We start from the raw sequence: 27,992 nt of genomic DNA, 5'->3' as shown, positions 1-27,992 counted from the left end.
GCAGATGAAAAATACAAAAACTGGGAATTACTATGCTGTACACTTGAAACCTATAGAATATTGTCCACCAACTATACCTCAATTTTAAAAAGATGCAGATTACTGCCATCCGTCAAATATTTCCTATCTATTTTGTGACAAAACTTAGGACTTTTCTGGGAATACCACAATGAAACAAGACGTTCCTGGACCCTGGATTCTCAGAGCTCGTGATCTTGCAGAGAAGAGAGGATTCAGAACTAAGCAATCCATCAATCCATTGATTTCAGTGAACACAAGAGTGAGGGATGCCCAACCTGGGTGAGCAGAGCCTGGTCTGAGGAAGTGATGCTCTTCCTGAAGTCTCAGTGGGATTAATCAGACAAGTCACGGAGGCAGAGGGAACTGTCTGGGCAAAGGCCATGAGGTGGGAGCAGCACAGAGCTCTGAAGTCCCCAAGAAGAGGCAGAGTGAGGGGCCAGGTGTGAGCTAGGCTGGAGGAGGGGGTGTGGACCCAGTCCATGCAGTGTCTTGTGGTCCCTGTCATGAGCACAGTGCAAGACAAGTGCTGAGCTCAGAAGTGGGTCTCCAGAGGATTCCTGCAGCTGGTGACACAGAAGGGACCCCAGGTGAGGGAGGGACAAAAGGGCACATGCTTTGCGTCCCACAGGCCCTCGGGTACCAGCTGCAGGCTGGGGACCCCTCTCTGGAACTGTGATTCCTCATCTTAGAAAGAGCATGGTCCCTCCTGCCCGGCTGTTCCCAGAAGTCACGTGGCAAGAGCTGGACCAGTGCTAGCGGCGCTCTTGGAGACCCCTCGCATGTCGACGACCCCTGCAGAGCTGATGGCCCAGGGACCTGGGACCCCACCAGGTCGCCACCATGGGTTCAGGGATCTTTGTCAGGCAGAAGCCTGGGGCGTTGCAGGTGCCCAAGAAGCTGGTATCCGTTGACCAAATCAACGACTGCGCACGGGGGCGTCAACGCGTCGCTGCTCCAAAAGTGGGAGGCTCAGCACCCTCAGGACCCACGTCAGCGCCTGCCCTCCAGACCTGGGGTTTCTCCTGAGGCTCCAGGGACCCTTCCTGACCCGTCACAGAACAGAATTAAACCAGCAAACTCAAACGCTTAAAAAGAACTGCTCCAGCCGCAGTCTCTGTCCAAGCTCTTAGGGAAACGGAAACAATGGAAGAGGGTCCAGAGAGCATCCCCCAGGGTGGGGACTGGAGGCCAAAGGAGAGGGAAGGGTGAAGACAAAGCAGGTCCCACGGAGCCCACGTTGAGGAGGGGAGCCCCGCCCTCTGCTGGTCACAGAAGGAACTGCGCCCAACAATGGCCTGTGGGAACTTCCCCTGACCTGACGGCTGACCTAGCCTTGAACTTGGCTTCTTTTGCCCTTTGACCTTGCTGGGGTTTCCATCACCAGCCTTGCCCATAAAGCTACTCAGGGTGGTGCTCAATGCAATACCAGCCGTGGCTCTTTTCTAAACACACCCAACTCTTCTAAAACAAAAGCCTCCATGTCACCAACCATGGTCCCCGCCCTGAAAGGCATCGGCAGCCACAGCTGGCCTGAGAAACGGCCGTGGGTGCCCCCAGGCTCAGCCCTCCTCAGAGTGTCTTCCGTGCTCAGGCTATCTAGAGCCGGAGTCTAAGACCCGGGCACGAGAGGGGGTTCCATCACTTCCTAACTGTGTGTCCCCTCTAAGCCCGCGTGTGAGTCGGGGAAGGGCCTCCCTCGTAGGGTGCTGGCATTCGGTCCCAGCACTCGAGACACAAAAAGTCCTCTGGTGCAAGACGCTGGCCTTCTGATGTCTTACGTGCCCCGAGCACATCCAGGCCGCCGGGAGGGCCCCACAGGATGGCAAGGATGGAGGCAAAAGAATACGGAGCAAGAAGCCGAACCAGGGGAGGGATGGGGGCGCCCTCTGCAGGAAGGAAAGAAAACAGCCCCAGGCAGCTCCTGCTTCTGCGTGTCCGGGGGGCGTTGGAGCACAAAGCCGAAAGTCTCGGGGGACCTCCCGTCCTGGGTACATCCTATACACCTCCCTTGTTGGAGGATGCGTGTGCCCTGTTTCTAGCTAATGAAGGGAGTGGGCTGGCTTCCTCTGTGGGAAACGCCGCTGATGGACGGACGGGGAGACACACAGAAAAGGCAGCTGTCACCATCAGCCTGGCAGGTGCTGACGGCAGCGTGCCTGCCTCCTGTCCGAGTGTCCTGCGGGGTCTGGAGCTCCAGCAGCCACCCTGTGACCCTGGAGTGACACACGTGAGGATGGGATGCCAACAACTGTGGAGAAAGGGATTCTGAAAGACGTGGATGATTAGAATGTTAATAATAAATAAAAGGGCAAACTGGCAAGGCTCTTCAGCAGTTATGCTCACCGCCCGACGGTCCAGCCACTTGACTCTGGCTTTTAAAAGAAGATAATTCATGTTTAAATAATGGTCATTGTCACCCAGACACTTTCTCTTTCCTCCGATTCAACGTGTGCACTGGAGTATGTTTACTGGATTTATATTCTAAAGGGGCTTCTTTCTTTTCCCTTGGGAGACCCCAGAGCTGGGCTTACTGCCTCACCACACACGGATTTATGTCTCAACCCATCGCAGGCACGGGAGACCAAGTCTTTTACCGGGTAACAGTTCAAACACGGCAGCGAGCCCGATCCACAAATTACAGAAAGTTCATGGCACCAGGTTCATAGTACTTTAAACTTTTAAAAATCCTTCCTAAGTTCCTTGGCTGGAGCGATAATTCCAAGAAGCCACTTGTGCAAACCTATAAATAATAATGGCTGTGTCCATATTTTCATAGAAGCTGTGATCGCTTTCAGAGCCTACATTTCACTAACCCGCTGTGCAGTTTAAAGCTGGTGGCTCCGCTGGGATTTCATGGGGGGAGGGGCAGTTATTTAGGCAGTTGGATCCTGGTGCGTTCACCAGTCCGCATTCTGGGATATTCACAGTGGTGCCAGTGACTTCCACGGCGGACGGGGGAACAGCATTCATTTCCACGTGTAGCGGAGGCTACATCAGCCCGTCGACTTGGGGCGCAGCAGAGATCAGTCCTGGCACTCCACGTGGCAGTTCTGGGGGGCCTCTGACCCTCCTGGTTCATTCTTTTCAAGGGCTACCTGGGGTACCATGGTATAAAAGGGAACCCCAGGATTTTAGGGGAATGGGCCCTGGGGGTCTGTTGGCAGGAGGGAGTGGAGGGGCAGAAATCTAGAGTGGGGTTGGTTCTAGCTCCGACCAGAACCTGGAACACACAGCGAAGACGGGGGGCTGGCCCTGCATTCGGAAAGGCGTGAGTCTGAAGACCACACGGAGTCACCAGCCTTGATCCCAGAGATGTGTCCTAAGGAACGTGAGGCCCCCGTTTGGGGTTTCAAGAGATGTGTCCTAAGGAACGTGAGGCCCCCGTTTGGGGTTTCACTGATGGATTCACTTAGTCATAGTTGTGCCAGGCACTGCAGGGGGTGGGGAAGGGGAGAGGAGGGCTCCCTCCCGACAACAGCACGTGCAAAGGCCCTGGGGTGGGAGCAGTGGGCGGTTTGAAGGGCTGAGAAGGGGCTGGGTAGCTGGAGTGCTGGGGGCGGGGTGGCATGCGGTGAGAGTGGGGGACAGGCCCCAGGACTCAAAGGGCCTCGTGACCCATGGGGCAGAGAACAGATTTTATCCTGGGAGGAATGAAAAACCCAGGAGGGTCTCCATCCAGGAAAGAAAGAGAACGGATTTCCCTTCTCTTGGAAGGTTATGGGGCCACTGGAGGGAGGCAAAAGGGGCCGGGGAGATGAGGGGGGTGGACAGGGGCTGCTGCAATTCAGACAGGGAGAGACACAGGCAGCCTAGAATGCAGGGTAGTGGGCAGAGCCCAGATACATTGTAACTATGTATGTCCCGCCCACTCCTGATGCAAGGGTACCATGCCGCTGAACTGCAATAAAACAAAATTCCTACACACGATTACTGTTACAATTCAGATAGTTACCAACTGATTGACGTGCTCTATAATTTGGGGAGGGGGGTTGTTTTAATAGCAGGATTCCTCGAAGCTGGACACTGCTGCTCTCCCCCAACACAAACTCACGTGGCTGATTTAACTGGATCTCACCACAGTGGTGTCACCCTGTCCGCACCTAGTAGCTCATTATGGGCCGGTCCCCGGGCTAATCCACTTACCCACAGTGTGGACGGCAGAATTCTAATCTCCCCAGATTCCCAGCCCCGGGTTACTCAATCAAACTTGACCCCAGGCACTGCCGTGAAGGCTTTTGCGGACGGAACCAGGGTTCTAATCAGCTGACCTGAAGACAGGGAGATTATCCGAGATGATCCAGACGGGGCTGTGTAATCACAGAAGCCCTCAGAGCAGAGAGAAGAAAGAAGAGCACGAGGGGCGCGAAGGGAGGGCCAGGCATTCGAGAAGGATGCGGCCCACCACTGCGGGTGCTAAAGGGGCCAGAAGCCAGGGAACACAGCGGCCTCTGGAAGCAGAGAAGGACCCCCAACAGCCCAGAGGGAAACGGGGACCCGGGTTCTGCCACCTGTGAGCAGGACTCAGCTTCCCTCTCAGAACGCCAGGACCTGCCCGCACCTCTGGCCCGTGGGCCCCAGAGCAGGGCACCACTGAGCCCTCCACACCTCTAACCCACAAGGGGCGTGTGACGATAGACACATGTCACTTAGCCCACCAAGTTCGCAGTCCTCTGTTTCAGCAGCCACAGAAGAGGAACGCACGCATCCTCCCGTTCATCCTCCCGGGTGACCAAGGACGCCAGTCCCGGTGGTATCCTCCACCCACAGGAGGGCCAGGCTTGGGGGCTGGTCATGCGGGTCTGCCGGACTGCAAGGGTCCTTTTCCCACCCCTGCACGGCCCTGGGTCACCCCACATAGACCACCTGGGAAGAGGGATGTGCGCACATCCAAGACTCAAGACGACTCAAGACTCAAACGAAGGGCACAAACCACACAGGAGGACAGGTGGAGACGGCCACCCAGGTGTCCCACCTGCGGGGCACAGAAAGCCACCTGCAGGGTCTCTCCTGCCACCAGACCCCTTGTTTCCAAGTCAGGCACCTCCACGGTGCAGCCTGAGTTGGGGCATTCACTAAGGACCCCTGTATTAGGTACCAAGAACTAGCACTGTCTTCCAGAACAAAAGGTAGAGAACATAAATTCTGAGGCAGGAACAAGCAAAGGGCTAAGAATCCAACGTCTGCCAAAGTCGACTGCCCAGGTTCAGGTGCAGCTCCGGCAGCTGTGTGACCTTGGGCAAGTTACTCCATCTCTCTGAGCCTCGGTTTTCCTCATCTGACAAATGGGGTCACACCTCCTATACAGACATGCAGGCAAAGGGGCAGAGCTGAGGGCCCCGGCTCGTGTGATATCACTGTCCCCCCAGAGGAGATTTCATCGTGGCTTCTCCCACCGTGGTGACTCCCATACAAAGCCGGTGCAAATGATCATTACAAAACATCCATCACTTTCACCATAATTCTCCAAGTTAGAAATCACTCTGTTCTACAAATGAAAGGCATCCCTCCTCTTACTTTTTATCCTCACAATATTTAAGGAAGAGGTAAAAAGTTGGAGCTAATTTACCATGATTTTCGGGTGTGGCTTATAGGGAAAAGCACAGACAGCAAAGCCGTTAAAATAAAAATAGAAACAGAAATTTGCAGCATCCTCTGGGTGCTGGCATCCCATTATCTGCATGCGTGTGAATTACAGGAGTTAAAAGAGATTTAGTCACAGACGAAAGATAACATTCCTTTCCACACAGCTGTTCTGCACACTACGAAGTGGAGAGAGACAGTCCTTCCCTTGTATCAGAAACCTCATCTAGGGCAGGGTCTATTTCTGGTCCTTACCCTGTGGGTCAGTGGCAGTGACCCCACCATCCAAATAGACGATGCACACAATGCAAGCAGCAGGATGCCTGCCTGACTTCCGGGAGACCTGCTGGTGGCAGAATCGGACCCGGACAGACTGGGAAACGGATACGGCAGATGCTTTGATTAAGACTCGGATGGAGGTGCCTGCCAGGGGCGCCTGTCAGTACCTGTACAAAGTACATGGGGTCGGTATTGGAGAATGGAGCCCAGGTAGGCCTCCATACACCTGTTTCAAGTTTGCTGTAGGAAGGGTGTGTAAATAATTCGAAACGGTCTAAAAATACACGCTTTCAGAAGAGCAGGGTAGCCTCTCCAATAGAGATGCTTCAGAGAGGCTGTGAGCTGCTCCCTGCAATTCTGGGGGGAACGTGCTGCTGAGTTGGGGGCTTTTTCTGCTAAATGGGTCTCCTCTGCAGAGAAGCCAGAGGCTCTGTGTTAGAACAGATGCTGTCCGAAGGAAGAAACTTCTGGAGCCCAAGGATGGCTCTCTCCGTGGGCTGAGAAAAGGCGGGATTTCCCAGCCCCACCTGTGGTTCGTGCTCTCGGTAAGGCCACCTGCCACGTGCTAGGCACAGGTGTGCACACAACAGTGAGCTGGTCGCCGCGGGCCTGGGTCGATACTGGCTGGGAAAGATGGAGCACGAACAAGAGAGTGAACAGACGGCCACGGTGCTGGGGTCTCCAGGACCACCCTCAGGTTTGGGGACTCACTAGAGGGGCTCCCTGAACTCAGGTACACTCGTATTCACGGCCGTGATTCACTACAGAGGGGACACGGAGCACAGTCAGCAAAGGGACAAGGCGAGTGGGTGACGCCTGGGTAAACCAGGCACGAGCTTCCAGAACCTTCTCCCTGTGGAGTCACGGGACACAATTCCTCCACCAAGGAGTTGGGACCACACGTGAGACAGGTGGTCGCCCCGGGAAGCTCACTGGAGACTCAGCGCCTAGCGTTTTTCTTGGGGGGCTGGTCCCGTGGGCACCGTCTGCCCTCAGGGAGCAGGAAGGCAGACCCCAGAAGGAAAGCAGGGCCCCAGTGTGCACCCGACTCTCTGTGCAAACAGTTAGCGCAGGGAGCCACTCTCCCAGCCTGAGATGGAAGGGACCCTCCCCAAGTCCACGTTCTCAGACGCCAGCGGAAGGCCGACCCCTCGAGCAGGCCTTTCTAGGGAGAGCAGAGAGGCTGCTGGGTCGACTCTTTCGTGCACACTCAGCGGTGAGGGCCATACGGGAACTGGGAAGGGGGCTGTGTCGGGGTCATTCAGATGGTGTGGCCGGTGGTATTTCCCAGATACGGCCAGGATACGACCCCACCTCACATCTCACCACATGGGTCTGCATGGCCCCCATTAAGAGACGGGTGTCTAGTGTCACCTCACACCAGAATGGCCATCATTTAAAAATCTACGAACAATAAATGCTGGAGAGGGTGTGGAGAAAAGGGAACCCCCCTACGCTGTTGGTGGGAATGTAAATTGGTGCAGCCACTATGGAGAACGGTATGGAAGCTCCTTAAAAAACTAAAAATAGAGTTAGCATATGATCCAGCAATCCCACTCCTGGGTATATATCTGGAGAAAACCATAATTCGAAAAGATACACGCACCCCAGTGTTCACTGCAGCATTACTGACAATAGCCAGGACATGGAAGCAACCTAAGTGTCCATCAACAGAGGAATGGATAAAGATGTGGCACATATATACAATGGAATATTACTCAGCCATAAAAAGAATGAAATAATGCCATTTGCAGCGACATGGCTGGACCTAGAGATTGTCATACTGAGTGAAGTAAGTCAGACAAATAGAGAAAGACAAATATCATATGATATCGCTTATATGTGGAATCTTAAAAAATGGTACAAATGAACTTATTTACAAAACAGAAATAGAGTTACAGATGTAGAAAACAAGTTTATGGTTACCAAGGGGGAAGATGGGGGAGGGATAATTTGGGAGATTGGGACTGACATATACACACTACTACATATAAAACAGATAATCAACAAGGACCTCCCGTATAGCCTAAGGAACTCTGCTCAGTACTCCGTAACGACCTATATGGGAAAAGAATCTCAAAAAGAGTGGATATATGTATATGTATAACTGATTCACTTTGTTGTACAGCAGAAACTAACACAACATTGTAAATGAACTATACTCCAATAAAAATTAATTTAAAAGAAAAAATTTTTAATAAAAATGTTTAAAAAGAGATGGGTGTCTGCTTCCCTACCCCCAATCTGGGTGGGCTGATTCTATGGCAGAAGTGATGAGGTGTGACTTCCAAGGCCAGATCACAAAAGGTGTCAGAACTGGAGGCTGTGTCTCTTGGAAGCTCCCTCTTGGGACCCAGGTTCCCATGCAAAGACCTCGTGGAGCAGACCTGAGGCTCAGCCCACAGCCCCACTGAGCTCCCCACCGATAGACAGTGGCACTAACCTCACAGGGGTTCTGGACTGATTGAGTCCCCTCAAAATTCATGAACTTAAGCCCCTCACCCCCAGTACGCCCAAATGTGATGCTGTTTGGAGACAGGGCCTTTAAAGAGGTGATTAAGGTTAAATGAGGTTTGCTGGGGAGGCCCCAAGCCAGCCTGACTGGCGTCCCTAGAAGAAGAGGAAACCTGGACACAGGAAGAGACAGCGGGGCGCACACAGAGGACACGGGCCACGTGAGGGCAAAGCCGTCGGCAAGCCAAGGAGAGAGGCCTCGGACGAAACCTTGATTCTGGACTTCCAGCCTCCGGAACTGTGAGAAATTTAATTTCTGTGGTAGTTTGTTTGTTATGGTAACCTTACCAGACTAATACACCAGCTGTATTAGTCAGGGTCCTCCAGAGAAACAGATCCAGTAGAAGATGTATAGACGTACAGACAGACACTTAGGATGACGGACTGGCACATGGTTATGGACGCAGAGAAGCCCCATGGTTTGCCAGGAACAAGCCGCAGACCCAGGAAAACCAGTGGTACAGGCCCAGTCCAAACCTGAAGGCCTGGGAACCAGGATGCTGGTGTCCAAGGGCAGGAAAAAGAAGAGGGACGGCTCAGCTCTGAGCACCCAGGGCTCCTGGATTCCATCCCGGGAAGGACCTCATAAAGATTCGCATACTCGCACCCGTGACTGGTGGAACTAGTCACCTTTCCAGAAAATATCACAATTACGCAAAATCAACATCTTCCCAGGTAACCAAGGTCACCAGTCTTCAAAGGACAACAGGCACCCCACCTTGTCCTCCGTCACCCCCCCAACTGCAGAGGACACAGTGCAGACCCCAAGTCACCGGGACACGGCCCCTCTCGTCACCACCGTCCCAGCTGGCTCCCCAGTCCGGCTGGGAGGAGTCTGATGCAAGGGGTGTGAGCTGCTGTAGTGGTGTTTTTCCTTAAAATAAACTGCAACTGAGTTTTGGAAGAAATCCCAAAGGCAGCAGGTTGCCTTAATGAAACTCAAACAGAGGAGGGGTTGGGGGACTCAGTGCCCTGGTTTTATTAAGTCATGAGGACGCAGGTCTCCACGGGCACAGGGGGAGGGCTCCTTCCAGGCGGAAGGGGGAGGGAGAAGCGGCTGGGCCATGAGGAGGAACCCCTGGAATTCTCCAAACAGCTGACTCCTGTGGGCCGGTGCTTCTTGGTCAAAGGGGTTTCTCAAATGCAAAATGAAACGTTGATCGTTATCAATAAAACCATATATTTTATCAAATCAGAAACGAAACTCTCGCCCAAAACCTGCTTCAATGTTAGGTTCGGGAGACATGGTCTGCCCCGTTGTCACACGCCTGCCCCCCAGGCCACCTTTCCTCCTCTGCCCATATGCACGGCTGGATGTTTCCACCAGAACCGATGGTTCCCTGAGCGAAACATTTGACTCCTGGATCCCTGATTAAAAATCTGTATTCAGGAGAGAGAAATTAGGAGCTTGGGATTAACAGATACACACTATTATACATAAAACAGATAAACAACAAGGACCCTGTGTAGAGCACAGGGAACTATATTCAATATCTTGTAATAACCTATAATGGAAAAGAATCTGAAATATACATATGCACGTATAATTGAATCACTCTGCTGTACACCTGAAGCCAATACAACATTGTAAATCGACTCTACTTCAATTTTTTTAAAAATCCGTATTTTACCTCATACTATTCACAGAAGTAAATTACAGTGGATTAGAAACATAAATGTAAAGAAAAACGCTGTACACTCATTAAAAGGAAACATGGGTGAAGATGTTTATGACCGACTGTCCTGGTTTGCCTGGGACTCAGGGGTTCTCAGAACACAGGAATTTCAGTGCTCAAACCAGGACCATCCTGGGCAAACTGGGGCAAGGTGTTTGCTCCAAATGTGAGGCAGAAAGGGATTTCTTAAAGAAGACACAAAATGCAAAGACATAAAGAAAAAGCTGGATGGGGGCTTCCCGGGTGGCGCAGTGGTTAAGAATCCGCCTGCCAACGCACAGGGGACACGGTTTCGAGCCCTGGTCCGGGAAGATCCCACGTGCCTCGTAGCAACGAAGCCCATGCGCCACAACTACTGAGCCTGCGCTCTAGAGTCCCTAAGCCACAGCTACTGAGCCCACATGCCACAACTACTGAGCCTGTGTGCCTAGAGCCCGTGCTCTGCAACAAGAGAAGCAACCTCAATGAGAAGCCCACGCACCGCAACGAAGAGTAGCCCCCGCTCACCGCAACTAGAGAAAGCCCGCGTGCAGCAACGAAGACCCAATGCAGCCAAAAGCAAATAAATAAATAAATTTATTTAAAAAAAAAAGAAAAAGCTTGATGAACTTCACTCTTCAAAACTGAAAACGTGGGGATGGAATGTACAGCTTGGTGACAATAGTTACTGGAAGTGTACTGTACATTTAAAGTTGCTAAGAGAGTAAATGGCAAAAGTTCTCATCACACTCACACACGTAACTCTTTGTGGCAATGAACGTTAACTAGACTTATTGTGTTGATCATTTCGCGATACAAACAGCGAATCATTGCATAATATACCTAAACTTATATCATGTTATATGTCAACCATATCTTAAAAAAGACAAACTTTAAAACTTCTACTCAACCAAAGACATGATAAACAAAATTAAAAACCAAGCCGCAGGGAGATTAAAAATCTCTGTAGCAAAGGGAGGATTAGAACCCAGAACACACAAATAGCTCTCACACACCAATTACAAAAAGAAACTAACAACCCCACAGCAAAGAAGCAACTCACAGAAAGTGAAATCCAAAGGGCCAATTAGCATGAGAAAAACCTTCTCCAGCAATCACGGGAATACAAATTAAACCAAGAAGTCCCACTCTTCTCCTGTGGGACTGACAACCTTCAAGAAACTGACCTAGAGAAGCAAGCTCCTCAGACACTGCCCTTGGGGGTGACAGAGCCACTGTGGGAAACAATTTCACTAAACCAAGTAAAATTTACAACAGGCTCTTTCTATGCCCCAGGACTACCTCGTCTTAGAATGTGCCCTGTAGAGAAACACTTGCACAAATGCACCGAGAGGATGTTCACAGAGGCACCACCGGGAACAGAGGGTCTGAGGACGCCCTCCACGGCCTGCAGCCACTGAAGGTCTCAAATGGTGGAATATTCGAAAGCAATCAGGAAGAATCCATGAACCCGGATAAATCTCCCAGACATGCTGTTGAATAAAAACAGTAAGTTTCCGAACAAGACGGCTGTATTCAAACCCCACCTCTTTAAAAACACTTACAGGAAACCATCCCGTACATATTCTGCCGAGACCCACACGCACGTGTCAAGACAGTCTGGTGGGAAAAACACTCATGGTAACAGGGGTTCCCTCCAGGGAGGGGCAGGGAAGGAGTGTTTTTCTAAGGAGATCCTGTAATGTTTTCACTTCTCACTTGGAGAAGGTGTTCATGAAATACTAATGTAATTATATATATATATATATATATATATATATATATATATATATTTTTTTTTTCCCTCCAAAGAAACCTATTGCCTGCATGGGAGAACATCTCATGCATTCATCTGACAAATATTTACCAAGTGCCAACTACAGGCCAGACCCGTTCTAAAGCCTGAGGACCACTCATTTCCCTTCAAGCAAAAATGGAGTGACCAGCCAATTCATCTTGGCCCAGTTCATCAGCCAGCTTTAAGATGATGGGGCGCAGACTTAGGTGGATGAGGGGTAAGTGGCGGGAAAATTCCCTGGGCACCTGGGCAGGTGACAGGAGGGAAGGGAAGGTCTCGGCTGGATGGCGAACCCTCGCAGGACCTTCTGCTGCTGCCTGGAGGTCGCGATCCCTGCCTTTGCCTTCAAACACAAACCTGTCAGAGGAAAGAAGGCTGAGGCCAGAAGAGGATTCCAGATCCATGGTGGGTTCTGCAGGTCAGGTGCGCACAGGTATGGGGTTCCCGTGCTGCTGGGGCAGCTGGAAATGTGCTGGGGTTTGCAATGCCCAGCACCCACTCTCCTTCTGCTGCCATCACACTGATTTTCTCCGGGGAGGGCGGGAGCGGGGGTCCTCAGGCCTGGCTACGGAGGTGATGCAGGCTCCATCTCTGGCTGGGCAGCCTGTGGACTGGCCCGTGAGCTAGGGCTCAGCCACGCAGCACCCTCCATTCCCAAGGGCGGGTGGTGGGACCCAGCCCGAGCCCTGGACAGCCAAAAGGATGCTAGCCGGAGCTACTGAGGCTGCCCAGCTTTGGATTTACCGTTTCCTAAATTGTTGGTCACTTGCTACCAGAAAAGTCTGCTAAATACACCTGGTTGTCATTATGATTTCCAAAGAATTGGGCAGCTCAGCCCCAAGCTGGGTCTTCAGAGCTGCTGCCTTTGGGAGCCTGGCGCAGCCCTAACTCTGAGCCCTGGGCTGGGCCAGGGAGACCAGCATTCCATATGCAGTGGCCTCGTGCAGCCACTAAAGCCACAACTTGTAACGAGCATCGGCTCGAACATGTCATGCTCTCATCAATCATTCTTTTCCCTTCAAAAAAATTAAAAACAAACAAACAAAATACCACAACGCATTTGGTGCAGAAATATCCCAGTACAACTCAGCGTTTCCAAAGCCAACTTCGAAGTCTGGAAGAATAAGCAGGTCATTTGTTCCTAAATTAAAGCAGCACCGGCCACAGACACAGCCCATCAGCCCTTCAAGGTTGGGAGCTAGGATCTGCCCAAAGCAAGCTCCGGGAACCAGGGCAGCAGAGCTTCAGGTGGCGGCCAGACAGATCCCCTTCCGGGTCCAGACGTTGGGAGGTCAGGGGACCCCTCCACTGCCCAACCATCAGAACACCCAAAGTGGCAGGCACATAGCCTGGCTCCATCCCGCGTCCCCGGACCCTTGCTCCAAACCAAAATTCGGTATTTGGACGGGGTCTTAACTGACCCAACACTGAAATGCAACACTGAAACCCAAAGACTCAGCCTGGCGCCGGGGAATCTCGGATGGGAGGCTCCAGGCCGCCCGCCCACCCACCCAAAGCTTCAGACTCAGACAGACAACGGCCTATCCGGCACATCCTCGAAGATGTCAGCAGGCCTATGCAAGCGAACGTGGCCTCCTCTCCCCAACCTTCCCCCCCAGCAGTCTCCCTCCTCCTCCAGCGAGCCTTCCGCAAGTCCACAGAAGGAGCTCCCACCCCAGGCTTAGACACAAAACCTAAGCAAGCCAGCATCCCGGATTCCAGGCCCCAAGGCTTCAGCAGGGCCTGTGAGCTCCACCACCTAAGGGTCCCGGGGCTGCCCACTGTCCCCACCCCTGCCCTCCCAGCAGCAGGTGGCCCTCTCCCCACCAGGGGCCTGCTGCCGCAGGACGGCCACTCATGCGATTCCTGAGCCTAAAGCTGGCCAACGGCCTCATACTACACACGTGAAACCCACATACTCAATGGCCTCATGTTGCACACGTGAAACCCCCATAGCTCATCACAGGGTCCAGGGTCTACTGGCCCACCTGGCCAGGCATGGCTCATCTCCCCTCGCCCAGGGTCTCCAGCCTCATGACCCTCTTCTGTTCTCCAGTGCCACCAAGTCCCATGCAGGGCCTCTGCCACTGCTTTTCCTCATGCTGGGAATGCTCTCGCCCCCCATCCTCACATGGCTCCCTGCTTCTCCCCATTCAAGTCTGCAGCCAAACATCCCTCTTGGAAGACTCTCCCCTGGCCACCCCGCTAAAGCAGCTCCCATCCTCAATCACCGCCTCTCTGTCCTTATCTTCTTCCAACGTTGCTCTGCACAGAGGTTATCTTTTAGTTTCACTTTATTTGCCTCTACACCCATTGTCTTTCTCCCCCCACCGGAATCAAAGCTCCCTGAGGGCAGGAAGCTGACCCCCTTGCTCTGCAGCATTCCCAGCATGTAGGTCAGTGCCTGAGCCATTTTCAGTGATTAATACAAACACTTGCTGACCCGCTAAACAGTCGGCTTCCTCCTTGGCAAAAGTGGGTTAGCAGTGGCTGAGCCCTGCATCCTTCAAGGCTCATACGGAAGCCACGGAACTATTTTAAAAATGCCCAACAATTGAAATGAGCATGTGGGGCAGGAACTGCATCATGTCCACAGGCAGATCATACATTGTGACGGCTCCAAATACCCTCCCAAGAGGCTGAAGGTCACAATTTGAAATGTCCTTTCTCAAAATCTAACCCCAAATACACCTTGCTACAAACTCAGTACCCAAGTAAAGCTTGGGGGGATGCTTTCCGGGGAGGAAGCTGGTGCTCGTGTGCACCCACTGTGTACAGGCACGGGGTGAGGGCGCCTCTGCCCCCACTAGAGGGTGAGCGCCGGGGTGGGGGCCCCCTCCCTCTCGTCTGCTGCACCCCCAGGGCTCCGCACAAGGCCTCACGCTTACGGGTGCGTGATATTCACGATGAGTGGATTCACCAACAGAAGGGGCGCCCATCCTCTAGGCTGGGGCTCCCCTCACCACACGGAGGTGCCCCAAAGCTTCTCCGCGGGCTTCTCATCCTCAGGGCCCCACAGAGGGCCTGGCACACAACAGACTCTCAAATGACGCCTGCTGGTCCCAACAACCCCAGAGTGCCATCCTTCTCGACCCAGTGACTCGGTGGATCTCAGAGTTTCCCAACCTCCGCACCACTGGCCTGGATCTGCGCGTTCTTTTTCCTTCTTTTTCTGGGGGATGGGGTTGGGCGGGGGGAGCTTTCTGGGCACCATGGGATGTTCAGCAGCTTCCCTGGCTTCTCCCCACTGGATGCCAGTAGAACTGCGGGGAGGAGTTGTCACAACCAAAACCGGCGTGGGGGACACCCCTGGTGAGAACCACTGATGTCTCTAAACCAGTTTCCAGACAAGCTGGATCCCAGAATCACCCGGGGCACTGGTTAAAAAGACAGACTCCAGGAGATTCTAAGGGGCAGGCCTGGGGTGGGATCCCCCAGGGATTCCAACCAAGGGGCCACTGGGGTAAACATTGGCCTAACTCTCCTAGGGCCGCACCAGTGTTCAGCCTGGTTGCCAACTGTACCAATGGCCGGCAAATCCAGGCAAAGCTCTCTGGCCTCCACAGGGGGAGACCTAAGCCCCGCCCACTCCCAGGTCCTCTCCCCTGGGCCAGGTGGAGGCCTGCCATTTTCCAGCTTCCTCAGTCCCGCTCCTGAGATCCTGTCCCTTTAACTGTAGCTGGACCCACTCCAGGAGCAGGTGTCTATCTGCAGGGACCCTGGCAGCTCCCGCCCTGCACAGGTGGAGGGAGGCCCGCTGTCCTTCCTGAGGGAACAAGGGACCAGGAACACGTGTGGAACTCTCACTGGGTAGCAAGCGCTGCTCACGTGATCCCAGCTACTGCCCCAAGACTTAAGTACTGGATCGCACCCCATCTTACAGATGCGGAAACCGAGGCACAACGAAGTCAAGTGCCACGCGCACACGCTCACGCAGCTAACACAGGAGGGTTCCAATCCCGGAACCGCCGACGCCAAGGCCAGCGCTCCGGACCACTGTGCGCACTGACTGCCCTTGTTTTGGGGACAGAGTGGCCCGCCTCGACTGCGGGGACAGCCCGAGCCAGCAGGCGCCCACCTCCGTGCTGGGGGCGCAGCGGATATCCCAGCCACCCCGCAGCGGCCCAGGGCAGGGCGCGTGCTCCCGGCCAGCCGCCCCCCAGCCCCGCGCCCGCCCCCCGCGCCGCGCGCTTACCTTGCGCCGGGCCTCGCGCGGTGGCGGCGGCGTCCCGGATCCCGAAGGCGCGGAGCAGCGAGAGCACAGGGGCCGGCCAGCGGGTGCGCCCCCCGCCCCGGCCGCGCATCCCGCCGGAGAGCCTCTCGGGGCTGCGTCCGCGGGGCCGCCCTGCGCCGCGCAGAGCCCAGAGCTGCGGGAAGCGCCGGGCGGGGAGGGGCGGGGCGGGGGCGGGGCCGCCATGCGAGGCCGGCCCCTCCGCCGGGAGGGGGCGCCGAGGGGCGCCGCCGTGACCTTGATCTCCGGGACCCGGCGGGCTCCGCAGCCCGGGATGAGGGACCTCAGAGCCAGGACGCCTTGGAAACGTTAGAGGGAGAGTAGGGCGGGAGGTGCAGCCGCCCGCGTAATTACGTTGTAAAGAAGCTGCCCAGTTGAGCCGCTGTGGGACGCTGGGCGAGTCGCTTGACTTCTCTGAGCCCCAGTGTTCTGGTGTATAAAATGGGCGTGGAGAGGGTGAAAGGAGATGAGAGTGAGCCTAGAACTGCGCCAGGGCCTGACCCTCCCGATGCGGGAGGCGCCTTTGCTATAACTGCTGTGAAATGCAGGAGTCATTGCTGCGCTTCTCATACACTCGCTTTATATATATGTACATATGTAGTATTTATCTTTTTAATAAAATAAAACATTACTATTTCGCTTGGTGACAACCGTATGTGGGACGCTTGCTGCCACCAACCAGCTCAAGAACCGTGTGCCCAGGCCCCTCTCCCAAGGCCCTCTGAGCTCTAGAACAATCACAACTCCTCCGCCACCCACCACCACCCGGGAGCCTTCAGTCTTGAGAGGATGAAAAAGCTCTGCTGACCCTGGGGGGTTTGCATTTGAGGCAGGGTCTCTGGCCTGAGATGGCCTCAGGGCCCTCGTCAGCACCAAGGCCATCAGACTGACCGGCTCAGTGTAACAGGCACAGTTCCCGAGAGCCCGAAAGCGACAACACTCGTCACCACCACCCAAATGCAGCTCTGCTCAGGGCCTCAGTGGTCCTCCTGTTCAGGCCCAGCAACTCCATGAGCAGGTGCCCTCATACGGTCCATTTTACAGATGCAGGAGGGCAGGCAGCAAAAAGGAAGGACTTGTCTATGGCCACGTGGATGCTGCGTGCAGTGCTGTCACGGGTGTAGCTGGGCATCCCACCCACCTGCATCCTCCCTGGGCACACACACCTGCTTCCAGCATCTCCCCCGCAGACCTGTCACTCATCTTCGGAACTTTGGGATTATAATAACAACAGTTACCAGCTAACACTAGGCGGCACTGTGCCGTATATTCATATATTCATTTACCCTTTATGACAACTCCCTGAGGAGGGTACAATTATCATCCCCACTTTACAGATGAGAAAATACAAGTTCCAGAAGAGCAGGGACTTTGAATGAATTGTTGAGCAATTCATTCACAGGATGAATTGCTTCATCCTATTGCCTCTTCCACCAGCTCTCAGAGGGAGGCACAGTGATCCTCCCCCATGTGTTAGAGGGGGAAGCCGAGGCTCAGAGAAATGATGTAACTTGCCCTAGGAAGAGGAAGCATCAGGATTCAAACCCCAGTCAAGGTCTCAGTGCCTTTGCTCTCTGCCAGGCCCACTGGGCACACCCTGACGAACTCCTACTCATCCTTCAAGACCCAGCTTAAGCACTGCCTCTGCTCCGAAGTCTTTCCTTCAGCCTCCCTGCTTCCCCACCCTATGCACTTGGTTCTCCCATGTCCATGTCCCCAGCCTCGGGTGCACCTTCTGTTGGGCACAAAAGGCATCACTGTGCAGTCAGGCACCCACACATCTGCCCCATCCCCACTGGGCTGGGCTTCTAGAGGACAGGCATTGGCCCTAGTCGCTACCTTCCCAGGCCCACTCAGGTCAATGAACATCTGTTTCGCAGCCTCTGCTGGTAAAAAAATTTCCATTTGCCTCTGGGCATCTTCCTCTCCGGCCTCCCTAATGCCAGGGGTGACCCAGTCTGACCAATCAGCATAGCCCAGACATTTGGCCTCAATAACCGATTCAGGAAAGTTTGTTTATGGAGGTACACACTTAGGACTTTCACCGGACTGGGAGAGGAGTCCTTTTAATCCACTGGCCCTGATGTGAGTGGTCAGCGCTTCTGCGAGCCATCACATGCTTCAGAATTGAAACAACATGGAAGGGGGAGGATCTCAGAGATGCTGGGGCTGAGCCCCCGGTTCCAGCTATGCCTGAAGGTAGCTGAACGGAGGGTTAGAATTTTCAGTCACACTCTCCCTGCTATCTCCTTTCCCCCCTCAGCCTTGGTGCGAAAAGAGATCATTAGAATAGGAGAAAATATTTCCAAGTTATATAGCTAAAAAGGGATTAATATCCAGAACACAGAGAACTCCTAAAATCCAACAACAAAAACAATCAACTCCGTTCAAAAATGGGCAAAGCATTTGAATAATTCAACATTTCTCCAAAGATATACAAATGGCCAGTAATCACATGGAAAGGCGTTCAACATCACTAATCATTAGGGAAATGTGAACCAAAACTCTAATGAGGTATCACTTCACACCCACTGGGATGGCTATCATCAGATAATAATAAAAATAATAATAATCAATAACAAAGGTTGGTGAGGATTTGGAGAAATGGAAAGCTTTGCATATTGTTGATGGGAGCGTGAAGTGTAAAATGGTACAGCTGCTGTGGAAAGCAGTATGGAGGGTCCTCAAAAACTTAAAAATAGGATTACCATATGACCCGGCAATTACACTTCTGGATCTATTTCCCAAGAAATTGAAAGCGGGGTCTCGAAGAGATATGTGTACACCCATGTTCATAGCGGCAATATTCACAGCAGCTAAAACATGGAAGAACCCAAGTGTCCATTGATGGATGAATGGATAAGAAAATGTGGTCCATCCATACAACGGAATATTATCCAGCCTTAAAAAGGGAGGAAGTTCTGACACATGGTGCAACATGGATGAACCTGGAGGACCGTATGCTGAGTGAAATAAGCACCCCCAGAATACTGTATGATTGCACTTGCCTGAGGTCCCTAGCAGAGTCAGATCCATAGAGACAGAAAGTAGAATGGTGGTTGCTGGGGCCTGAGGGAGTGGGGAACGAGGTGGGGTGGGCGGGGGGGTGGGTAGTGTTTAACGGGGACAGAGTTTCAGTTGGGGAAGATGAAAAGAGTTCTGGAGGTGGACGGGGGTGACGGCTGCACAACAATGGGAATGTACTTCATACCACTGAACTGTCCACTTAGAAATGGATATGATGGTAAATTTTATGTCGTCTGTTTTACCACATAAAAATAAACTGGAAAAAAAAGAGGGGGGATGTCGTACCTGAGATCAGGTTACAGAAGGACTACGGCATCTGTCCCGGGTGAGGTCTCCCTCGCTCTTCCCGATGGCGGGCAGCTCCCACGCACTGAGCCGCCCTTTGCAGGGCCCAGGCGTCAGGGACGTGACGGTGGCCTGCCACCCACAGCCGTGAGCCACTGAGTCCGTGAGACGGTGTGTGGCTGAGCGCCAGGGCGAAGGCCCTTCAGGGGAGCCCCCAGATGAGACTGTCCCCCAGGAGCAACCGGAACTCAGGAGGGACCTTCAGTCAGGGGCGTCCAAAGTCCTGACCCACAAAGACTGCAAAATAATAAGGCTGTCATAAAAAAAACAATAATAAAAAGCAAAGTACTATGACAGGTCTCTCTCTCTCTCTCTCTCTTAATATCCTTCTCTCTCCCTCCCTCCCCGTCCTCCCATCCCTCCCTCTGTCCCCTCATCTCCCTCCCCCTCCCCCTCTCTCAGCTCCTGGGCTCCCCTGCCCGTCCACAGGCCATTGCCTTCGATGCCACTCATCTGTCTGCAGGCGACACAACACCCCACGTGACAGGACTGCACGGCCCTCCCGAGTCGCCACAACCAGGAGCGAAGCTGGCGAGCCCCGCCCGAGGCTCGGCAGACACCCCCGACCCAGCCGCCGGGATCTGGGGTCCCTGGTCTCTTTGGGGGCTGAGCCAGTTCTTTCAGGAGAGAACGTGAGGGGGAAAGAAATGTGACGATATTTCACATTTATGGAACACGTCTCACTGCCCGGCCCCGTGCTAAACACTTAATCCCACTTAATCTTTACAACAATCCAACGAAGAAGGGATTATGACTTATCCCCCTCTTACAAATGAGGAAACGGAAGCTCACCGAGGTTACCCAAGGCCCCACGGCTAATGCCTGGATGACCAAGTTCAAGCCTGGGAGCTGGGCTCCAGGACCCACGCTCTTGGCCACGGACCATGTTACTTGCAGGCAGCTCTGAGGCCGAATGCAGGCCGGCTAGGGCAGCCCCTGCGAGAAACCCAGAGCGCTGAAGAGCCCACAGCTGCTCCCGGGATCCCTGAAGGCCCTTTAAGGCCAGTCCTGGGTGCAGCCTCTCCTGCCCACGAGGGCCTGTCAGTGTATTGATTTAGACCAGAGTCCCAGGCAGGCTGGCAGCAAGTCCCCCAGAAGAGACCCTGGCTGGTAAAGTGGACAGACGCCCTAGGACCTCCGGCAGTCTACAGCAGCAGGAGTGTCCTGAACGGCCGTGGATGTGTCTGGGCCACGGAACAGAGGAGGGGCAGCAGGAGTCCCCGCTGACGGGGTCTGACACAAGCCAGGGCTGAGAGAGGCAGGGCAGCTAGCAGCTCTCCTTCCAGCCACGGGCACAGGGCATCCACTTTGCCCAGCCGTCCAGCCCCCCACTGGAGCCTCCTCACTCCACCTCCAGTGGGCCGAAATCCCCGTGCATCCACCTGGAGCGGAAAGCGCATGCACGAGCTCACAAGAGCAGGAGGGCGTGAGGGGCACACCTGGGTCCAAGCGCTCATCAAGACACCTTCCTTCTCCTTCCCGATGCAGCCCTGAGACTGGCCTTATAACCCCGGCTACGTGACCAGCTCTGAACCAACGGTTATCCCCAAGGGATGGAAGATGCTGACTGCCCAGGGCTGGTGGCCTGCACAATGGATGGAGGTGGGATAGGATCTGCTCACCTGAACCTCACAGCCTGAGACCGGGGGAGGGGAGGTGCTCCAAACCCACTGCGGCCCCGCCACCTGGAGGCGGGTAGGAGAGGATCTGGGTGCTGGCCCAGAACACTGTGCTGCAGGCCGGTCCTTCTCGCTTTTAAAGGTCTGTGCTGGACTGTGCCATTCCAAGCCACGTGTCAGAGGTAGAAGCGGGGCAGCGGGGCTGTGACCAGAGCTGTTCCCGGGTGTGTGACCTGGACAGTCGCCAGAGGCCCCATATGCTCAGAAGGGCCCATCCTTGGTTTACTGCTCTGCTGTCACCACCTTGAAGTTCCTGACGATGTGTTAATAAGGGCACTGCATTTGCATTTGCAAATTGGGTAGCAGGTCGTGGCTGTGATCAGCTTCCCCTCAACACACACAACCCCAAAGCAGTGATGGTCCAAGTTCACTGTCTCTGTGTGTGCCAGGAATTCTTCCACAACCTCATGTCCCAAAGGAGGCAGATATGATGACGTCACAGGGTTTTCCCGGAGACCTGGGAAGGGGCTGGGAGACCGTCTACAAGGCTACGAAATCCAAGTGCCCTGCAACTTACGGACAAGTCAGGCTTGGGGTCATGGGATCTAGTGTGTGTGTGTGTGTGTGTCTGTGTGTCTGTGTGTCTGTGTGTGTGTGTCTGTGTGTGTCTGTGTGTGTCTGTGTGTGCATGTGTGCGTGCATGCACACGCGTGTGTGTTTCTCTCCTGGCCACCGAGAATCTGTTTTCCCTCCAGACAGAGATTCTTAATGTCTAAACCCAAGTCGGAAGAAAATCAAGGTGTGCTCTGTAATGGTCTGGGACCAAAATGATTCACTTCCAATAAATCTTTTGTTTCGTTAGAAAAATCCATGAGACTTGGGCAGCATCTCCACACAGACAATTTCCCTCCGAATCTTCCAGTGACACTGATGCTCAGGGGACAGACAGGCTGTCGGCCTCCGGCCCCAGGAGGGTGAGGGGCCTGGCGCCATGACCAAGCCAGAGGCTCTTCTCCCTCATCCCAGCCCCAGTTCCTGGCCCTGCTCTCCTTCCACTGCTGGTGTTGGCAGAGGTTTCTACAGGGACGGTCAGCTCTGGGCCTGGACACCCCAGTTCACACGGGACCATCCCCTCCTATGCTTGCTGTCCTGGTCTCATCATTAATATCACTGCCTTTCATGCCCCTCGTCTGGGTGATACAGTCTCCCTGGTGTGATGGTTAATTCTGTGTCAACTCGCCTGGGCCAAGGGAGGCCCAGCTCAGAAGCTGGAAGAACATTCCTTTTGGTGTGTCTGAAGAGGGGGTCTCCAGAGAGGTTAGCATTTGCATCAGAGGCTGAGCAAGGGGATGCCCCCCCCCAGTGTGGGTGGGGATCACACAATCTCTTGATACCTGAACAGAACACATAAGTGGGGGAAGGGATGCCCTCTCTCTGCCTGAGCAGGACGTCCGTCTCCTGCCCACGGGCGTCGGCCCTCCTGGCTCTCGGGCTTTTGGACTCAGACGGGGACTTGTGCCGGCCACCCTCACTTTCAGGCCCTTGCACTGAACTAAGCCCCAGTGTTCCCCGGGCTCCAGCCGGGAGGTAGCAGACCGTGGGACTCCTTGGTCTCATAATCACGTGAACAAATTTCTACAATAAGTCTCCTCTTCCGTGTCTCTCTCTGGCCTCTTGGTTCTGTTTACCTGAAGGAGCCGGACTCACACAGACGTTGGTCCTGAGCGTGGCCCTAGAGGAATAGAATTTTCAGCATGAGTTGTCTGAACTGGTTCTGGGGTCTCTGGAATCCACTCTCTCACCTGATTAGATTGAAAGATGCTAAGAGTCCATTTCCCGTAGTCAAGTGAGCGCTGACTGTCCGTGGCGTGAAGTGTTGGCAGAGACGCACGAACATCTGCATCGGCTTCTCCTCGTCACCTCATCCTTGCAAGAACCAAGGAGCTCAGGGACCGTAAGTGATGCTTTTGGAGATTTTGGGAAAACCAAGGAATAGGACGGTGTTGGTTGGTGGCTGTGACTGTCCCTGGACAAACAGGCGAGAGAGAAGGATGGTCTCGGGGCTTCGGATTCACAGCTCCAGCCCACAAATGCCCCAAGAGCTTCGGGGTGGGCCCTGATGGAGCCCTCGTGTCCTGTGGCCCCAGAGCTGAAACTGCTGAAAATCAGACACACAACGTCATCCCGACTGGATGGATCACACAACTGAACCCCCAGCCTCGCCGGCGGTGAGAGGGGGGTACTGATGGGGAAGAGGGGACCCTGTACGTTGGGATGGGGGTACAGGAAGACCCACATGAGGCGGCGGGGCAGGGCCTGAGGCTCCACCGGGCAGGAAAGCTGGCCTGTCACACGGTGTGCACTGTGCGTCGGGCCGTGGGACCCGTGGCCCTTGTGTGAGAGACGGTCTCTCTGCTCATCTCTGCATGTCTCTGGATCTTGTTCTGGATGTCTCTCTCTCTCTCTCTCTCTCTCTCACTGTCTCTCTCTGTCTCTGCCTATCTCTCTGCACATCTGATTTTGGCCCGCAGTTCTCCGAGTTTCTGCCCCTCCCTCCCTTCCTCTCTGTTGATGTGATGGGAAATCCCTTTATCACACCACCCCTCTGCCCTGCCACGTGCCCAGGTTGGGGCCAGGCAGGTAAGGCCAGCTCTGCCCTTGTCCTCTGGGTGGACACCCCTGTCCTCCCTCTGCCGGCGGTGTTTGGACCCATCATCTGAGTGGGGGGTTGAAGCTTAGAGCTCCGAGCTTGGTCAGGAGGGGAGAAGGAGGCCTCAGCGTCACCTCTTGGGACCACCGGCCCTGGGTCCCCCCAGCTGATGGCCGTCGCCACAGGGCTCAGCCCAGCACTCCGGCTTCCTGAGACGTGAGCAAAATGCTCGTGGGAACCCAAGGCTGCCCCGGCTCCAGACATTTCATCAACATCCCGATCTGGTCCCCTCTAGGGATAACAGGCAATTTGTAGCACGAGTCTGCAATTTTTTCATCAAATCATTTTTGAAGACAGAGGTTGAAACCCCAGAGGCAGCTCCCAGGGAGGAGGGCCAGGTGGGGCGAAGTTCCTGCTACATCGTTCTCAACTGTCTAAAAGTTCCCGCGAATCTTCTGGTCTCCTCTATGCTCTCTCCTCACTGATGTTGTTAAAGTATAATTTTTTTTTAAAGGGAAGATCACTATTTTCATATATAAATATAAATAAGCCTGTGTCAAAGATTTTATGGTAGTCAGTAAGTAATGGGAAAAACTGTCAGGACGTAAAAACCAGTTCAAAGGAGAATCCAAAGGACAGCCGATCAGGACGCCGACGTGAATGTCCTTAGTGAAGACACAGGCTGGCTTCTTGGGGGCAGAAGGGGTGTCATCGCCACCACCACCAGGCCAAGGCATCTGCATTTCTGAGGACCAATCTACCCTACATCAATTTTCTATATTTTACAGGGCTGGAAAATAGCTCAAAGGCAGTGAAAGTCACAGACACCCCATAGAATCTGATAGTCCAGGTTGGTGGCTAGGAATCTAGTTTTCCACAGAAAAGATACCCGCTTAAGTCTTCTATGATTTTTTTCCCTTAACAGTTTTTGCATTAAAATATTTTGTTTCTTTTGCCCCTGATCCCTGCGAAACTTTCCTGAAATATTCCCTTTTATTCCTGGGGCCTCCTGGACAGGCTGTCGTCAGCCTCTTCTCCTGCAGTTGAGAAGCCAGGACTGGCCACCTTGGGCAGGATGGAGGCGTCCCATCCCCAGTCATTTCCTGTCCTGTCCCCCCTCCCCCCATCTCATTCCCCCCTCCTCCTCCTTTAGTTTATGTTTTTTAAAAAACTGTGTTAAAATACACACTTCCTAAAAGTTACCATTTGACTATTGTTAAGTTCAGTGGCATTAATCACATTCGCGCTGCTGTGCAGCCGCCACCCCCCTTGGTCTCCAGACCTTTTTCATCCTGTGAAACTGATGCTCAGGCTTCCGTGGTGGCGCAGCGGTTGGGAGTCCGCCTGCCGATGCGGGGGACGCGGGTTCGTGCCCCGGTCCGGGAAGATCCCACGTGCCGCGGAGCGGCTGGGCCCGTGAGCCATGGCCGCGGAGCCTGCGCGTCCGGAGCCTGCGCTCCGCAGCGGGAGAGGCCGCAACAGTGAGAGGCCCGCGTACCGCCAAAAAAAAACCACAAAAAACTGATGCTCCATCTCCATTAAAGAGTAGCCACCCCCCCCCCAGGCCCCAGCCCCTGGCACCCACCATCCCACTCCTTGTCTCTACGGATTTCACTTAGGTAAGTACCTCACATGAGTGGAGTCTGCACTGTTTGTCCTTCTGCATGTGGCTTATTTCACGCAGAGTACTGATCTTCTCATTTCTGCTCGGCTGAAACGTTCTGCATTCATACTGGGAGCCTTCGAGGGAACATGGCAAGTGTGAAATACGTCTAAAAAGAGGCGGCGTGGCCAGGCCACTCTCATTAGTGCACGTGCAGTGGGAGTCTAGGGAACCACAGTCCTCTGCCTTAAATACTCATCTCCCTCTGAGCCAAAGACCTGGGAGGGGCTGGGGGTCACCCCACTCAGAGTAAATCCCATGGGCGCAAGAGGAACGTGCCCTCTTTTAGCAAAGTGAGGTGCTTTCCCAAAGAAGGGAGGCGGCTGCTGGGTGGCCACAGCTCCAGCAAGTGCCCCCCGAGGACGGGGGGTGCTGGGTAACGTTGGAGGAGCTGGGGGCGGAGGCAGGGACCCAGTGGGACAGTCCCCATGTGGGGAAGACTCCAGGACTGGGGGAGAGGGGTTTCCACGTAACTCCTTCCAGAGGTGTTACTAAAGAGTAGGAATATTTATTTTTAAGTACTTTTATGACTTTCTTTCAAACAATGTGGCTCTGAGCACACAGCAGGCTTTAGGGGACCCTAACGCTTACCTGGATTCTATTAATTTTAGCGGAACCCATACGTGAGGGCCTGTGCCCTCTGGTTCACGGTGTGTGGCATCTCAGTGCACATTTGTTGACTTACTGTGGAATGCTGAGCCAGTGGTTCCAGTGCGACGTGATTCAAGGAGTCTGGGAAAGTGAGAAGGTCTGGCTCTGAGTCAGAGCCTTTGAGCTGAGCCCAGAGTGGAGTCCTGGGTGCCTGTGGCCTTCCCCACAGGAGGGCCATGCTGGTGGCCACTGTCCAGACCGACGGACCTGGCTGAGCCTCTGTAATGGGTCCCTGATGCCCAGGACAGCTCAACGTCCCAGATGTCTGGAAGATCCAGTCAGCCCAGGATGGTTCCCTCTGTCCCAGCCAGAGTCCCAGGCAGGAGAGTCCCAGAGATCCCACCTCTGAGTGCTGGTGGCCTCGGAGACGGCTGCGGTTCCTGGGGTCCAGGGCCCATGTGACCCCACGAGCAGAGAAAGGGGCCCCCGCCGTCTCCTCCCTGCACCGGCCACTTCCCTGGGACTCCGGTGGCCTCTGTAGGTTGTTCCTCAGAAAACCTGCAAAGATGCAGACAGAAAACCACGGGTTAGTGACTTAGATAAAAATGTATTTGCTTCCCCCCTCTGAGAAAAGGCCAGCCAGGGCAGCAGGGCGTCCACAGGTCATGTGGTTTGCCTGCTGTGCACATTCCTTCCACGGGTTTTGGTGAAAGAACGGATTTGACGGAGGTGTAGAGTGAGGCTGCTGGACCTGCCACAGTGAAATAAAGGAAGCCCCCTCCCTCCCAGGCCCAGCAACATCCTCGTCAGAGCCTGTGTCTCTGCCCGGCTCCTACACCTGTCTCTGGCCCACTCCACTCAGTGACCTGGCCCCTGCCGTCCCCAGCAGCCAGTGTCCTGCCTGAAATGCCCTCGAGGTAAATACATGATGTGGCTCCTGGATCCTGAGTGGTACCCAAGCAGCGCCCCTCACGTGCTTGGCATGTGGGGAAGGCACCCGGGGAAAGTGGTGCCTCTTGTTATCAGTGTGCCAACAGCCCACTGCTGGGTCGGGAGGCCACGGAGAGGATGACACACAGAGGGACAGCGGGGACATTTGGACACAGGACACGGAACTCAGAGTGGCAGGAGGGAGGGAGGAGGGAGGAGCAACACAAGGAGGAGAAGAAAGACAATAACATTCGTAGAAATGGGAGAAACAACAAAGTAGCAGAAGGTGTTTTTCTTTTTATGGTGGGGATGCTGTGAATCCCCACCCTGTCAGGTTGCCCTCTAGTGGCCATTGGAAGGATTGCATACAAAAGTCTCACGTTTTCCCCAAAGAAATTCACTTGTGACCGGCGGATCCTGGAACAAAAATTTCAGGGGCGCGATATATATATATATATATATATATATATATATATATATATATATATATATATATATATATATATATATATATATATATATATTGCGGTACGCGGGCCTCTCACTGTTGTGGCCACTCCCGTGGCGGAGCACAGGCTCCGGACGTGCAGGCTCAGCGGCCATGGCTCACGGGCCCAGCCGCTCCGCGGCGTGTGGGATCCTCCCGGACCGGGGCACGAACCCGTGTCCCCTGCATCGGCAGGTGGACTCTCAACCACTGCGCCTCCAGGGAAGCCCCAAATATATTTTTTAAATCACTTTATCTTACAAGTTTTATTTTAATTTTTTAATATTAATTCAAAATACAACCACGTTTGTTTTAATATAAGGCCCTGTTTTGTTCTGTTTGAATAAAACTCTCCGTGTGGTCCCTGAGGGCCCCTTTGGGTGTACGCCCTGCCATCTGACCAGGAGGGTCTTGGAGGTAAATTCCTGGCCCTTCTGCCGTCGGTGGAGAGGCCTCATCATGTATGGTTGCCAGATGAAATACTCGGTAAACTTTGAACTTCATATAATAAAGGAATGATTTTTCAGTATAAGTATGTCCCCAGCATTGCCTGGGAGAGGCCTGGAGATAAAGCATGTCAGGTCCTGTAGGACCACCATCTG

At 53.9% G+C, this 27,992-nt stretch overlaps 1 protein-coding gene across 1 annotated transcript in view; it reads right to left on the bottom strand.

The window, feature by feature from the left end:
- The window catches only part of PHACTR3 (phosphatase and actin regulator 3), a gene marked incomplete at both ends in the record, with an annotated part of 235,305 nt that extends 219,154 nt beyond the window's left edge, over positions 1-16,151 (bottom strand). The window contains one exon of the mRNA XM_082857853.1: positions 16,043-16,151. Coding sequence (XP_082713979.1) covers positions 16,043-16,151 — 109 coding nt within the window. The remainder of the gene's footprint in view (positions 1-16,042) is intronic.
- Positions 16,152-27,992: the final 11,841 nt, after the last annotated feature.

Source organism: Leucopleurus acutus, assembly GCF_964270905.1.
Source record: "Leucopleurus acutus genome assembly, chromosome: 16".
In the NCBI taxonomy this organism is placed as follows: domain Eukaryota; kingdom Metazoa; phylum Chordata; class Mammalia; order Artiodactyla; family Delphinidae; genus Leucopleurus; species Leucopleurus acutus.
The sequence above is the reverse complement of the archived record's forward strand: the minus strand, read 5'-3'. Positions and strand labels throughout refer to the sequence as shown.